Source organism: Lygodium microphyllum, chromosome 24 (genome assembly GCF_053477565.2).
Source record: "Lygodium microphyllum isolate KBCC chromosome 24, Lygodium_microphyllum_v1.1.10, whole genome shotgun sequence".
Taxonomy (NCBI): Eukaryota; Viridiplantae; Streptophyta; class Polypodiopsida; order Schizaeales; family Lygodiaceae; genus Lygodium; species Lygodium microphyllum.
Genome location: NC_141158.1, coordinates 52479342 through 52495057, shown reverse-complemented (window position 1 = coordinate 52495057; position 15716 = coordinate 52479342). Strand labels below are relative to the sequence as shown.

General features: G+C 39.3%; 1 protein-coding gene across 2 annotated transcripts; it reads left to right on the top strand.

Annotated features, from left to right (window-relative positions):
* Nucleotides 1-1221: 1221 nt before the first annotated feature.
* On the top strand, nucleotides 1222-4081 carry LOC148015094 (acetyl transferase 1-like). 2 transcript variants are annotated; one of them, XM_087665866.1, is made up of 3 exons: nucleotides 1222-1403; nucleotides 1893-2355; nucleotides 2776-4081. In XM_087665866.1, exons 2-3 carry the CDS (start codon nucleotides 1933-1935, stop codon nucleotides 3706-3708), a joined length of 1356 nt encoding a protein of 451 aa, XP_087521992.1. In that variant the 5' UTR covers nucleotides 1222-1403; nucleotides 1893-1932; the 3' UTR covers nucleotides 3709-4081. The 2 variants fall into 2 exon arrangements, with proteins under 2 accessions (XP_087521992.1, XP_087521991.1); XM_087665865.1 differs by having other exon boundaries at nucleotides 1223-1403; nucleotides 1933-2355.
* The last annotated feature ends 11635 nt before the right edge of the window (nucleotides 4082-15716 follow it).

Genomic DNA, 15716 nt, shown 5'->3' with positions numbered 1-15716 from the left:
TTCATATGCTTTTTAGTGAGCTCTCTAATGACATCATTAAGAAAATGTTTACCCCTTATCACTAACTAGCTCAATTGGACAACCCAACCTAGTCATAATATTGGAGTACAAAAACTGTGCCACACTTGTTGCAATGTTATCCTTTAGAGTGGTTGCCTCTACCCACTTAGTATAGTAATATGTACACACCAAAATGCACTTATTTTTACTTTATTGAGTTGTTGGTTGTTTGATGGGACCAATGAAGTCAAATCCCAATTTTTGGAATGGCTCTAAGGGTAACACCAAATGGTCCTGAGTTTTATCCCTCGATTGTGGTTGCCCCTCTTGCATATAGATAATGCATTCTTTTGCATATTGATAAGCATTTTTAAACATTGTAGGCCACCGCAATCTTGCTTGAAGTACCTTTCTTCTCATGATTTCACAAGAAAAATGTACTCCAATCAAACCTACATGTGCTTCTTGTAGGACTGTAGTGTGTTCATGCTTTGGGAAACATCTCCTAACAAGGAAGAACCATTTAATGGTGTTGTTTCCTTGATGGTGTATGAGAAGACCATTTAAGCCTTAATCCCCTTGGCAATAGTAATTGCCACCACTCAAGTTTAGCATGCCAAAAAAAAAGCTTAAACCCCTTTGCATGCTCACGATGAGAGCAATGATCTTAAACATTTGATGGAATGGTCTATAACATATTTAAAAAATTAAGAAAACATAAAAACTGCAAAAACAAACAATGCAAATGTTGAATCTTCATGAATTAAGTCATATAAACAATTAAACACTAGTCTCTAGCCATAGTACTCCAAAAGAAGTTTTTGACACTTTCCAATGTAGGAAAAATGGCTCTTTTACCTTGTTTTTCTATATAGTGTTCAACATCATGCGCTCCTTTTGAGGAGACACTACATACCTATGCAGCTATGATTGAGGGCAGGGGGCTGCAACCCCCCACCTCGGGTTGGCACCTGATACCCTTAGCTTAGGTGTGTGGTCCCACTTGTGTAGAAGCTCATGATGCTATCGTTACGCACAATATGGGAGTTATACTAGGAATTGGTCTAAAACTTCTTGTGAATGGCATGGGAGGAGCTGCCAAGACATGTGTACTTGGAGCATAGGTGTGGTTCCACATGGGAACAATAGCTAGAAGCAAGAGCATGTTGCCAACCTCTTCTCTAGCCTTCATTAACGGCTATTGAGAGGCCAATCCACCCACCCAACACATCTGCTCTCATTTAATTTCCCAACCTTATTCCAATCGGAGGTCGTGTCTTATGTTCTTCGTATTCTTCTTCCTCCTCTCCGTCTCCTGCTCCTGCAGAGAACCCACTGACAATACAAGAAGAAGGAGAAGAAGTAGAAGAAGAAGAAGTACCGGACAGCCCCAGCAGTCGTCTGTGAGTTCGTCTCCCTCCTCTGGTCTTTGCTGTCCCCTCGTCTTGTCCATGCTCTCATACAGATTGATTAGCCCTGCAATACCTATATTTAATGGGCCTTCAAGTCCTACAAATTCTACCTGCTTCAGCCCGTAAACCTTCAATCCCTTACTCAAACGTACTTTCTCAGGCTCTATTAGTAGAGCTAGCTTCTAACCTTTAAGCCTCAAAAGCTTCAATTTCCTACCCAAATTCGCTTTCTTAGGTGCATTATTGTATGTACCTGCGTCTGTTTAAGAATTCTTACATACTGCATCCAATGGGCCTTCAAGTTCCAATATATCATGACTTCAAACCCTCAAATCTTCGAGACATTTGGTTATGAAATCCTCACAATGTACAATAAATTTATGCTTTTGAAGGATAGTAAATTTGTGCATTTGAAGGGCCTTTGGAGCTGTTTGTGGTTGTGATTGCTAGTTAGAGTACCAGTAGCGTCAACATGTGCAGATGGGTGATCGTGGGCTAACAGACCTGAGGGCATGTGCAGATGGGTGCAGACAAGCGCATAACAGTCCATTCTAGGCTAACTGTGGTTCCGCATAAGCCCACGCCGGCCGGGAGGGTGCACCCTCTGTCTTTTCTGGATCACATGCTCCAGCTGCACACTGTGAGGTCTGTCTACTACTTCGACACGGCCTCGGGGAAGGAAAGGGAAAAGCTTGTCGATGCATTGAAGGAGTCTCTGTGCAGGGCCCTCTCTGCGAACCCTGTGTTTGCTGGGAGATTGCGAAAGACTGGTGATGGATGGTGGGAGGTCAAATGCAATGATGCAGGTGTGAGAGTATTTGAGGCCACAGCTTCTATATCCCTTGATGATTGCCTTCAGTCTCGGGATTGCTCTCTGGAGCTCGAACTTAGCCGAATGGAAACCAATCCAGATCACACCATTTCTCCTCTTGCAGTTTTTCAGGTTCAAATCCTGTCGCTTCTGTTTTATAACAAATTACACTCGAAACTTTAAGGAGAAGGCACTATAGCTCCATAAATCATGGTTTACTCGCCTTATGGATGCTTGCATCAGCTATATATTTGCTGGGGAATAGTTTGCTGAACATTGATTGGTACAAGAGGCGTACCTGTCTTTTCTAAATAGATTTATTACATGTATATGATGGAGGATAAAAGTCTGTTTAGTCATTAATGCTCTAATGGGGACGATTTAATTCAAACATATTCGTCAGAATGGCCTGCCCTAGTATTTCTAGGGTATTGAGTGCCATATGCATGCTTGCTGGCCTGCTGTTTTTGAAACCATTTTGTACATTTTATTGCATGTAGGTTAATGAATGGCTACAAATCAGATATCATTGTCTTTGTCCCTGTTTTGCAGTTTACAGATTTTACATGTGGTGGTTTGGCGATCGGCATCAGCTGGTTGCATGCTATAGGAGATCCATTGTGTGGAAATCTTTTTATGAAGGTATGGGGTGAGACCCACAGATTGGCTCAGGTTTTGCACCCTCCATTCTTTCATACCCCTAGTCTTAGACCCAGACCTAAAGTCAATAGTACAGATGTCCGGTCAAGGGACTACTACACATCTGCCTTTTGCAACAGGGTGGAGAATGATGTCTCAGACGGCTACCAAACCGTAATGTTATGCTTTTCACATGATATGGTGGAACAGTGCATAGCTCTGGTGCAAAATGGAGCCCATAAGTTTGGACCTGCTTCTCCTTCCGAGGTGCTATCTGCTCTTATTTGGGTATCAATTCTCAAGGCACAGGCAAGGTCTGAGAAAGAAGAGGCAAAGGTCTCTTTGTGCCTTGAGTTCAGGAAAATACATGTGCCTCCTCTACCTAATGGCTATATGGGGAATGCAGTACACTTTGCAGATGTGTCCAGCTCAGTGGGTGAACTCATAAACCAGGACTTGTCATATGCTGCAAGCCTGATGAATGATAATGGGGCTATGGTTGATACTGAGGAAGTGAGATCTGTCATTGATATGCTGCAAGAGCTGGAGGATCAAGGGAAGGGGCTGTGCACTAAGCCTATATATTTCTACTCAGCAGGGCTCACCATTTGTGTGTTTGATCACTTTTTCTGCTATGATGTACAATTCCATTTTGGGAAGCCACTACGTGCCGGGTACATTGTTGAACCAGTGAAAGGGGAGGGGCAGGTGATTGTGCTGCCAGCTGCTGAAGGCAAGTTCAGCAGGAATGTGATAGTTACCTTACCACCTGAGGTCATGGAGCGCTTCTGCAAGGATGCTGACCTATTAAGATTTGCTCAAAGCTCATCAAGTGATAGTGTGTGATTATTTTACCTGGCAAATTTGAGGGCTTAACTTATCCCACATCATCAGGGTATGATGTGTGATAATTTATGCTGGCAAACTGAGGTGTATTTACAGTTAAATGACTACCGACACCATTCTTTGAGAGGCTTTCCACATTGGGTATCATATTTTTTGTTGAATTAAGGCCCTTGCCCTAGCTTATGCCATTAGTCATAAATGAGCTATGTAGCTCCAAGCCTCCATGGTTTCTAACATTTGGTGGCTGTTCTGTTTACTTCTGACCCTAACTAACGTTCTTTGTTGGTTTTCCTGTTCTTTCCATGAGTGCTGGTTACCTAGTCTCTCTTTGTAAGGCTTCTACAATTTTCTTGATTATAGCTATTGGCCTATCTTACAATCGTTTGTCAAGAAAAATAGAAGTTAATGTGTTAATATAATCTACTGTGTAAGTGAAATGCATTTTTGGTTTCTTCGAAAATTCAGCAGGACAAACCTTTTATTGTTCAACTTAGGTAGACACAGGCAGGCATGACAGGATTGAAACAAACATGTTTTCCTTGTCCTAAGAGAGCTTATTGGTGATTCATTATCAAGCCTTTCATGTCACTCCTTGGAGTTTCATTCGAGTATTGTATTGATATATGTTGTAAGAGCGAAGCCACACTTAGGTCCATGGACATGCACATGTCGATGGAATGGAGCTATAGAGAGTGTGGTTGAGTTACTTGACTTGATTTCTTGGATAAATGGGACGTAAGCAACTTAAGCAAGCATCATGAAAATCAGAGCTCTACTAGCTCTACTTGAAGAAGTAGAAACATGTGGTAGCTATATATTGTGATTCCCTATAGAAAAGTGCTTTATCCAATTGCTAAATTGTAGGGTGATTCCCTTTTTAAAAAATGTTTTTTCTAATAGCTAGACCGAAGGCCTCCACACAAGTCTCACCTTGTAGGTGACTATCGCATTTTGCAATTAGAGCCCTTCCATCCTAAGTGCAATAACTTAGGCTTGGGAGGGGTAGGGTATAAAGAGATAATTGTTCAATTTTAGGCACTTATAATTTGAAGCAACTTTATCTCCACACAAGTCTCACCTTGTGTGTGATTATTGTATTTTTCAATTAGAGCTTCTCCACCCTAAGCACATTAACTTAGGCATGGTAGGGCTATAAGGAAATCTGCTTAATTTTAGGCACTTTTAATTTGAAGCAACTTAATTGCCTTTGTATTTAGGTTCAAGGGTGCATAGATTTTAGCAATGTTTTAGATAAGCTCCCTTTCGACAGTCTTTGGTTTGCCCTTATTACCTCACCCTTGTCATTTAGCCAATTATCTACTTTGCTTATATCCAATGCTAGAACATATTCCCTCTCGTAGAAACTAGTTGAGTAGCCTTCTTAGGTTATGCCTTGAGCATGACTTCCCCCCTTGAGGAAATAACATTTTGAGGATTTTCCCTTGAGCTTATAGTTGAGTAGCCTTCTTAGGTTTTACGCCTTGATCATAACTTTTCCACGAGGAAAATTACGCCTTGAGCATAACTTTTCCATGAGGAAATAATGTTTCGAGGATTTTTCATTGAGCTTTCACTACTAGTAATGCTTGTTTTGAGAAGCTTCTCTTTCTCTAGATCCAAATTACAAAAATTCATCTTGCTCAATATGAATTGCATGGCCCATGGAACATTTTGTTCTTAGCATTTTTTAAGAGCTTAACATTGGTCTTGTAATTTGTCACAAAAGTGGCTTAGGTTTTATTTCACTATATTTGAAATAACATATGCATGTGATACCAAAATTGGATGGGACTTTACAAATATTGTAAGATAGTAGAATAAAAGGTTTGGAACAAGTTTCAGGTGGAAATTTACTTTCTATAAAAATTGGATTTTCAAATATGCATGAAAATTGGTCAAAACAACACTCACAACACTATTTAGAGTTCTTAAAAAAGTTAATAGTTCTTATCTAATAGCAATTCTCTTAATGGAAATGCATGCTATATATACCTAAGTACTTTTCATGAAATCTTTAGTCTACTTAAAAATATTTGGAGGTGATTTTGATTAGAAGGTTTCAAATTTTTGCAAAAGTTGTTTGAAAGTTGGACATATAGATATATACTTCCTAGCTTGTTTGGATAAACTACTATATTGTGTTGATCATGATTTTCTACAACCGTTTCTTCTTAAACTCTTGTTGATAAGAAATTAAACTATTTTATAAAGGGTCCAAATTACCACAAAAGTGGGTTTTTTGTGACAAGACTAATATTAACATATGTTGTGTTGGCTTTGAAGTCTACCTCCAAATGATTCAAGTCCTCTATTTTGCCATTCTTTTCTCAAGGATGCTAATAGGAACTATATACTTATCTTTTCTAAAATTTCCCCATAGGGGTCTTCCAAGAGAGAGTCCCATACTATTTGCAAGGTCTTTTTCTAGGACATTAGAGATGGAGATAGAATCTTAGAGTTGGGAGTATCTCTATTTGACATGAAGGGGGATAGGATGTGGATTTCGAACAATTGATTTTTTCCCTCAATTTTCTAATATCTAGTTTGACTTATTTACTTCTTTGATTCCCACCCCCCATTCGGGACCAATAGAGGGACGTACACTAACTTTCCCATTCCTTTAGCAATGTCTAGAAGGAGATTCCGTAAGTAGGATGAAAGCTTTACAATCTTGATTTAGACAAGGCATTCTTTTATCTTCTTGTTGTTAGGGTATATGTACACTAGGTCATGTGATGTACCTCTTTTAAAGCCTAAAGGAGTCCTCTAGTTGTAGACTCTAGTGTGGAGAATCCATTGTTTTGTTCCTAGTGAGAAAAGTTTATGTATATTTTGGGTCTTTGGGGGGGGGGGGGCGGGGGCGGGGGTTGACCTGAGATGCTTTTCCACTTCTCTCTTTTTTAAATAAAAAAGGAAGGGTAGTCTACTTTGAGTGTGTCTTTGTTAAGCATGCCTTCTTCTCCAAATGAGATAAATCTTTTTAACCCCTCTATTTTCACCCAAAAGCTAAATTTGAATATTTTTCACTCTCATTTTTTTCTTTCCCCATTATTTTTGTGCATGAAAAGCATGTTTTTCCCTATCCCTTATGTAGGTTTGGTCTAGGGTGCTCCCAATATTAGGATGATGTGTCATAAAACTATAGAGTAGGAACACATCTACACAATTAGTTTTTATTGGTTTTAATATTCAATGGCATGTATTAAGAAGTGCATGAATAGGATTATTCAGGAAAGAGTTTGCAATATGCTTAGTCAAGCAAGCTTATCACAACATTTTTGGGTTGAGGTAGCTACTTTTGCATTGCATTTATTAATAGAACCCCAAGCACTGCTCTAGGTGATCGAGTTGCCGAGGTATAGTCTGAATGACCTCCCTCATATGCTCATTTGAGAGTCTTTAGATGTGAGGCATTTTGCCATATCCTCAAAGACAAGTACAATAAACTAGATTCAATATCCATAAAATGCATCTTTCTTGGATATAATGATGCATGTGAGGTGGGCTATTATCTTTGGGATTTGCAAGCTTAGAAGGTTATCCACATCCATGATGTTGTGTTTCACGAGGATAAGATGCATAAATATATTGAGCAAGTGATTGAGATATGCAAGGTAATCTTTCAAGGAGGAGCCTCTTGTCACAGTACAACTAGCTACTAGACATCTTGCAGTTGATATTCCGGTCACCCAAGATCCATCTATTGTGTAGGATAATGATGTTGGACAAAGCGAACTAGCTCCATATCCTATTTTGAGATGCTCTACTAGATCCTCACGTCCTCTTGATCATTTCGAGCCCTCTATGCATTATGCCATGGTGATAAATTTTGATGGACCTCTCATTTATGAGGAGACTAATGTGTAGAGGTGATAGTCACTCTTGGAGGACCATGTAGTCTGAGTTTGAATCACTATATAAAAATCATACATGGGATTTGGTTTCCTTGCTAGATGGTTAATATGCATTGCCATGCAAGTGGGTATATAAGTTGAAGAGCACCCCTTGTCACCTTATGCCAACGTACAAGGCATGTTTGGTTGTGAGGGTTTCAAACAGGAAAAGGGAGTTGACTTTGATGATATATTTTTCCTTGTGGTCAAGATAACAACCGTTTGTTTAGTATTGGTCTTGGCTGCATAGATGGATGTTAAGATGGCTTTCTTACATGGGGGCTTGCGTGAGGATATCTATATGTAGTGGTCGAAGGGCTTCAAGAAAAAGGGTAGGGAACATCTAGTGTGCAAGTTGAAGAAGAGTCTTTATGGACTTAAGTAGGCACTTAGGGAATGGTATCATAAGTTTGATGACTTTATCCATTCACAAGGTTATTCCTATAGTGAAATGGATATGTGTCTTTACACGAAGAACGCATGTGATGGTAGCTTTATCATCTTGATGCTATATCTTGATGGTATAGTGATTACTAGGATTGCTCATGATGAGATGGATGCCTGAAAGAATCAGCTCAAGAAGAGCTTTGAGATGAAGGACATGGGGCATGTCTCTCACATACTTGGTATGCGTATCGCATGCAGTCTCTCTAAGGGGCTCCTCTACTTGTCATAGAAGGAGTACATTTATAAAGTCCTTGAGGGGTTCCACATGCATGGTGGCAAGACTATTGGATTCCCATTACCTTTTCATGTGAAGGTCAGTTAGGCAGAAATTGTCCCTAATCAGATGATGAGAGGTTTGAGATGGCCAAGATCTTGTATGCATCTACAATGGCTGCAACTTGATGTATACCATGATAGCCACTAGACGTGACATACCATTTGTAATGGAAGTTCTGGCGGCTCGTTATATGGTTACATATGGTAGGTGAAATTGGGATGTCATAAAGAGTATCATAAGATACCCCAAGGGCATTGTAGATATGTGCATTTGTTATGGTGGTTGGGATACTGGAGTTGTGGGCTACACATACTAGAAATGCATAGCCTTGTGTCTACTACCTGAGGCCCTATGGTTAGATCGTTTGGTAGTAGACCTTGGTATGACTGTGACTCTTACATTGCATTTGGACTCTATGAGTGCCATTTAGTTGACACATAATCTAGTATTTCATGCAAAGACCAAGCACATTGAGCTCTGTTATCACTTCATTAAAGAGGTGTACTCACTAAAAGTCTTTGAGTGGAATGCTATGAATTCCTTAGAAGATAATGGATATAGAATAAGATGTCATATTTTCCTCATCTTGTTGTACTTCTATATACATATTGCATTTTATCACGTTCTTCTTGTTTTCTTCACACATGCAATTTTCCTTTAAGTGGGAGGTTGTTGGGGGTTAAAGGCCGCTTGTACCTAGCTACCTACATTTACTTGTACTTACTCCTTGCACACTTGCTCAATGTAGATGGCAATCACTTGTCACTGTCACTAGAGTTTTTTATTCTTCTATGACAATAGAATAAGGGAAGACCAGTCACACACCATGATTGTTTGAGTTTCCACATATTGTCTTGCTCTTTCTTACTTGAAACTCCATAGCTCTTGTTTCTCTCTTGCTTCCACTCTTGCTCCATCTTTCAAGTCTTGGAAGGCTTTGTTATTGCGTCTAATGTCTTGAATTTGTTGATCCATATCTTCAAGTATAGATGTAACGTAACTATCTAATGTATCCTTGACAACACGATTTTGGTAGTCTATCAATCAATGTATGCAGATGACTCCATCTAGAACTCCCAAGAAAAATCCAACTTCGTGGCCTAGGATCTCTTGAGTCTACCATTACAAGGAAAGCTTCATCTCATCCCCACAAGGATTGACTTAAGAAAAGGGGTTCTATAAGACTTTAGGGTCTTCTATTAAAAGTTCTAGTATTAGTTGTAGTTAGCTACTTATGCAAGTCATCTCAAACCAAAGTGGACTAGTGTTACACATGGTTCAAATAAACGAGGAATGATGGGGAGCTAGGCACGTCAACCCCTCTACTTGTATGGTAAAGTCTCACTCTGGTCCCCTAAAATGACACTATGTTGGGTTTTAGGACGATGAACCAGATGTGAAAAGTCATGAGTAGATTATGAGTCTTTTTGGGAAGTTAGAAGAAGTTGTGAGATTTCTGACTGTCTCTGTTCAAGTCAGGAGAACAAGAATTTCTATGATTGATATTTTCTAAGCAGAAGATGTGGAATATACAAAACAGATTAATCTCATTGTGTCTCAATTTGTCTTATACAATGTTTCCTGTCTTGGTTTAAAGTGTATCTGAATTGCGAAATGAATTATGAAATGGAAAATTGGTATGTATGTTGAAGTGATGTTCAATGGTGTGTGATGACAAAGACAGAAATGAAAATATTAGCCGTAATCTGAATCTGTTTTATATTAGTTTTGGGTTAACTTAGGGGAAGCTTTTTGACCCCTAACACTTGGTGATCCTGCGAATTAGTCTTTGGGCACTAGGCGAGATGTTTCAGAATGCAACATGTGCAGAAGATTCATGAATTAAAGGATACAGTCAGAAATGGATTCTTGGCTTTAGGAATTTCAGTATTGGACTATTGAAGAGGAGGAGTGGGAATCCTTTGCACAGGCTTTGTTACAAGAGTTTCAGAATTGGACAATGGAACATGAGGAGTTTGAGGCATATAGTCAGGTATTTTTGAACACACAATTTTTTGATTTACCTTTGCACATTATTGAAAAGATTAGGGAAGTAGTGTGGAAAGAACAGACAAAACAAGTTGCTCCTTTTGGTTTGAAGAATACAAGCAGTGTGTTCAGACAAATTTGGCATAATCAGTATCTTTGGAATTTCTTCAACCTTATGGGCTAAGTTATACACCTAAATTGGTCAGGGGAAGATGGAAAAATCAGTGTGGCTATGTAAGTCATCACTGTGAACATTGTGCATTTGGATCTCAACAATAGAATACTATGATGATAGAACATGTGTATGGTGTATGTTTGCTAAAAAATATAGGGGTGAAGGTTTTGGAACCTATTATACTAGGCTATAGGAAAAATTAGAATAGGAAGAGAAACAAAAGAAGAAAGAACAACAGAGGTCCAACAGTGGCAGTCAGGTGGATATCCTGGATTTTGGATATCTGAGCGATCAGGAAGTACAGATTGAAGAAGTAGGCCCTAGTCATACAGTAGTAGATTTTGTTACTGACTAGCAATTACACGTTACACCAGGTGAGGAGGAGAGAAACATAAAGAGATTTGTGGGACTACTAGCATGGTCTCAAATTCAGAGACAGGCAAGGAGAAAACTAAGGTTTCAACCATTGCCTAAAAAACCAGCAAGAAGAAGGTTGCAGCAACACAATAGCCAGGATCAATGGCACAACCCCCTAATCCAACAAATCTCAAAGTTAAATTTGCAAACTTCAAGGGTGAGTCCAAAAATTAAGACCGTGATGCCCATGTAGCTCAATTCAACACAAAATGGGAAGTAAGTGGACTAGGAGTATTGTATGGAGATGATGTGAAATAACATCAATTTGTTGCCACATTCGAAGGTAAGGCTATGAACTAGGTGCAGCCCATTTTACTGATACACAAGCATTGCAAACAACATTTTTGGCAAGATTCAGAAGGTGGAAAACACCCATTGATAATCTGAAGAAGCTTAAAACAATGAAGCAAAAGAGACTTCTTGTGGAAGATTATGCACAACAGTTTCTAGATTTGAATGAAAGACTTGCACCCAATCAAAGGCCAACCAATGAGATGTTGGGGGAATATTTCTGTAATGGGTTGAGGGAATCCCTGAGAACTTGAGTAGCTAGTACAAATATTCCTGGAGGTGCAAGAGGATTTAATCAGTTGGTAGTAGTTGCCAGGAGAGTAGAGAAAAGGTTGGGAACCATAAAAAAGAAGAAGAAGCATAGTGGTGATTCAGATTCAGATACTGATTCGGATTCAGACTCAGATTTAGAGTCTGACTCAGGTTCAAATTCAGAAGATGACAATTTAGATTTTGATTCTGATGATTCAGAAGATGAGGAAAGGAAATTCAGAAGCAAGAAGAAGAGAAGGAAAGAGAAGCAGATAAGTAAAGCTAGGGGAAAGAAGGACAAAAATGGAAAGAGAAAGACAAAAAGCAAGTCTTAGAACTTGAATGAACAAATTACTGCAACTCTGAAGAGTATGGGAATTTTAACATCTTAGAAGAAGGACAAACCATATTGTAACACATGCTAGAATCATGGGCACATAGATGCTACTTGTTGGTATAATCCTAACAATAGGGCAAACCCAAGACAGCAAGTGCCAAGGGCAAGAAATAACTGAGGACCACCTAATACTCAAGGAAATGGTAATCTGAATGATGACCCATGCACATACTGTGGAGGAATGAATCACATCCAGGGTCCTAATTGTTCATTGTGGTGTAAACATAGAGAGGAGAGAGGTATTCCTATTATCAGATATAACAATTAGAGACCACCTACATAGGCACAATAGAATAGGCCACCACAGGATTATGTAGTCATTGCGGAGGAAGCCAGGCAAGTTAATGAACCTGTGTTGTAAACACAACAAGGGGACTATCTCAATGTGTTGCAGGTCCAGTGTGATTATTCACATTGCATACAGGTGGAGGAGATTCTTGAAAAATCAGCATCAGTTCTGGTTGTTACAAGATCACGTGGAAAGAATGTGGTTGATCCTGTTATATCCCATAAGCAGATGAAATACCCTTAGTATTGGGAGAATCAAAGACAGATGAGATAGGGATGTTTGAAGGAAATGCAGAAGAGTCAGAAAACTGACTATGGTAAGCAGAAATTGTAGCAGCAAATACGTGATATACAATTAATTATTCAGGAGATCCAGCATCAAGAGATAAGGGAGACACAGTTGACAGCTAAAGTTTTGAGGAATACCACAGTTACAATGGATCAAATTTTAAGTTTGGTTCCTGAATTTAAAAGACAGGTACTTCGAAATTTGAGTGAGGAGGAAGAACAGGTGGATGAACTTGAAGCATGTCAGATTGAAGCTGAAGATGTGGATTACAAAGTACCCAAAATCATTGTTAATTTTCAAGAAGAGGAGATTTAGGGAGCATTGTTGGATGGAGGTTCAAGTGTGAATATTTTACCTGAGTTGCTGTATACCAGATTAAAGCTACCTGAGTTAGAAGAAGATCATTTTCAACTGAAGATGGAAAATCAGAGGAGGATTCAGCCTCTAGTAAATCTCCAAACTCAATAGATTATTGTTTCAAGATTTACATTTCCAATGAATTTTGTGGTTCTCAAAATGGATGGAGGAGACAATCCTTATCCAATTTTGTTGGGAAGGCCTTGGTTCAAACAAGCAAAGGTCAAATAGGATTGGGGAGCTACTAAAATTACAATCAGGAAGGGAAAGAAGAAAGTTCACATGAATATGGTACCTAGTGCAACTTTGCCCAGAGAAGCCAGAGCCTTGTATGCACAGGGTATTAATATGGTGAAGGAAGTTGATGATGATGAAGAAGATGCTTTCCTTAAAGTCAATGAATCTGTTGTACTTATTTTTGATATAGATGTGGTCAGAATTTTGGAACATTATAAGGGGTAGAAGAAACTTGAAGCTTCACAATAACAAAGTGAAAGTAAACATGAAGATTTAGAAGAGGAAGACATAAACATGAAGTTGTCTGAACATGAAGAAAATATGAATATTCAGCAAATTATTTAGGCTGGAAAGGCTTTTGAGGAGTAGATGGCTAAAACAACAAGAGTCCAAGAAGATGATTTACAAGATCTTAATTTAGGTTCTGCAGAGGATCCTTAGATGGTCAAAGTCAGTGTTCATGTGGAAGGCCAGTTCAAAATAGATCTAAGTTAGCTATTATAGGAATTTAAATATATTTTTTCATGGACTTACACTGATATAAAGGGAGTGGATCCTAGGTTTTGTATGCACAGGATCAACCTCAAAGAAGATGTAGTTCCTGTTATTTCACAGAGATACATGATGAATCCAAATTATGCAAAGGCTGTTAAGGAGGAGTTGGATAAACTTATGAAAGTGGGATTTATTTATCCTTTGGAGAAGGTGACATGGTTATCACCTATAGTGGTGGTGCCAAAGAAGAATAGCAAACTCAGAATCTGTGTTGACTGCAGGAAACTAAATGCATCCACTATAACTAATCCTTTCCCATTACCATTTCAAGATACTCTGTTGGATGTAGTTGTAGGTCATCAGATGTATAGTTTCTTGGATGGATTTAGTGGTTACAATTAGATATTGATGGCAGAAGAAGATAGAGAGAAGACTGCTTTTGTTACAGAGTGGGGAGTATATACCAGTAATGTAATGGTATTTGGCTTGAAAAATGCTCCACCTACATTTCAAAAATGGGTACAAGAAGTCTTTGCTCCATACTTGATAACATTCATGAGAGTCTTTCTAGATGATTTTAGTGTGTTTGGGAAGGTTGTGGATCATCTTAATCAACTCAGATTATGCTTTGAAAGATGCAGAATGGCTAGGTTGGGTCTTAATCTAGCCAAATGTGCTTTTGCTGTTAAAAGATGGATTTTATTGGGGCATATCATTTCAGAAGAAGGAATGCAGGTTGATCCCAGGAAAGTGACAGCTATTCAAAAGGCCAAGACACCAACAAACTTGAAGGAATTGAGTAGATTTGTTGGACAGGGATCATCAGGCATTGATCTATTTGGTGAATAAACCACAACCAACAGGAAGATTGACTAGATGGATTCTGCTATTACAAGAATTTGATTATTCCATTTTGCATAGACTTGGAAGAGAACATTTGATTGCTGATTATCTAAGAAGATTGGAGTCAGGAGAACCTCCTGAAGGGATACTAGATGATTTACCTGATGCAGACTTATTTCAGATTCAGGCAACCAAGTCAGATGATTGGTATGAACTGATGCTTAATTACCTTACAGAAGGTATATTCCATGAGGGAATGACCAAAGACCACAAGAGGAAGCTGATATTAAGAAGTGCAACCTATTCAATAATTGGAGGATATCTCTACAAGTGTGCCCTATCTCTCCACACGTATGGTATCTCTTATCCTGATCTCCATAGTCATCTTTGCTACAATAGCCCCATTTAAGTTCTTGGACGATTGGATTTGCTCGGAGTAATGCGTCTTGCAAGTCCATTGGGCGCATTGATTCTAATCGAGTGTTTATGGGTGGATTCAACCCAACAAAGAATTTTGACACCTGTTGTGTCACATTCATTGGGGGGTGCATACTTTAGGAGTGAAACGAACTTCGAATAATATGCTTCAAGGGATAATCCTAGCTTCTTCAAGTCATAGAATTCATTCATCTTTTGTGTGCGGTAGGCAAGTGGCAGATACCTCCCTCGCACAGCTTCCTTAAGCTTATCCGAAGTGACTATCCCCTCTGAGATCGCTTGGTCTCTGCACCATTGTTTCCACCAAAGTCTCACTTCACCTGTAAGCTTAAGTTTGGTGAGCATGGCTTGGTTAGCAGGTGCAGTTCCCGCTGCCTCAAAATAGTCCTCCATGGACTCAATCCAGATCTCGGTGTTATCGGCTTGAACCGTCCTTCCCTTGCCATCAAACTTGGGTGGCTTAATTTGTTTGAGAAGGAACTTCTTCTCTTGCATGTCAGCGTTCGTGGGTACAGAAGGTGCCTGACAATCAAGCCATACCACTTAGGTTATTTCTGTTTAGGATATGTCTATGAATCGAACATTAATCAATCATGTATCATTATGAATTTTTGCTCTGATACCAACTGTAACGTGCTCGCCCCTCAAATTGCAGGACACATCTTAGCAGCCCATCGAGAGATCAATCTAGAAGATGTCGCCCGACTCTCCCAAGGAATGACATGGGGTTTGCCAACTAGGGTCTCTCGAGTCTGCCTTGCAACGGAACTTATCTGGTCGTTCCTACTAGGATGGGTTCCAAGCAGTCGAGTCTTCCTAATAGCCTTCTAGCATTGGTCGACAGCCACTCCACTTTGTGTAGATACAACTAGACCCAAGCAGACTCATACCGCACTTGGTTCAAAGAGAATGGGAAATGAGAG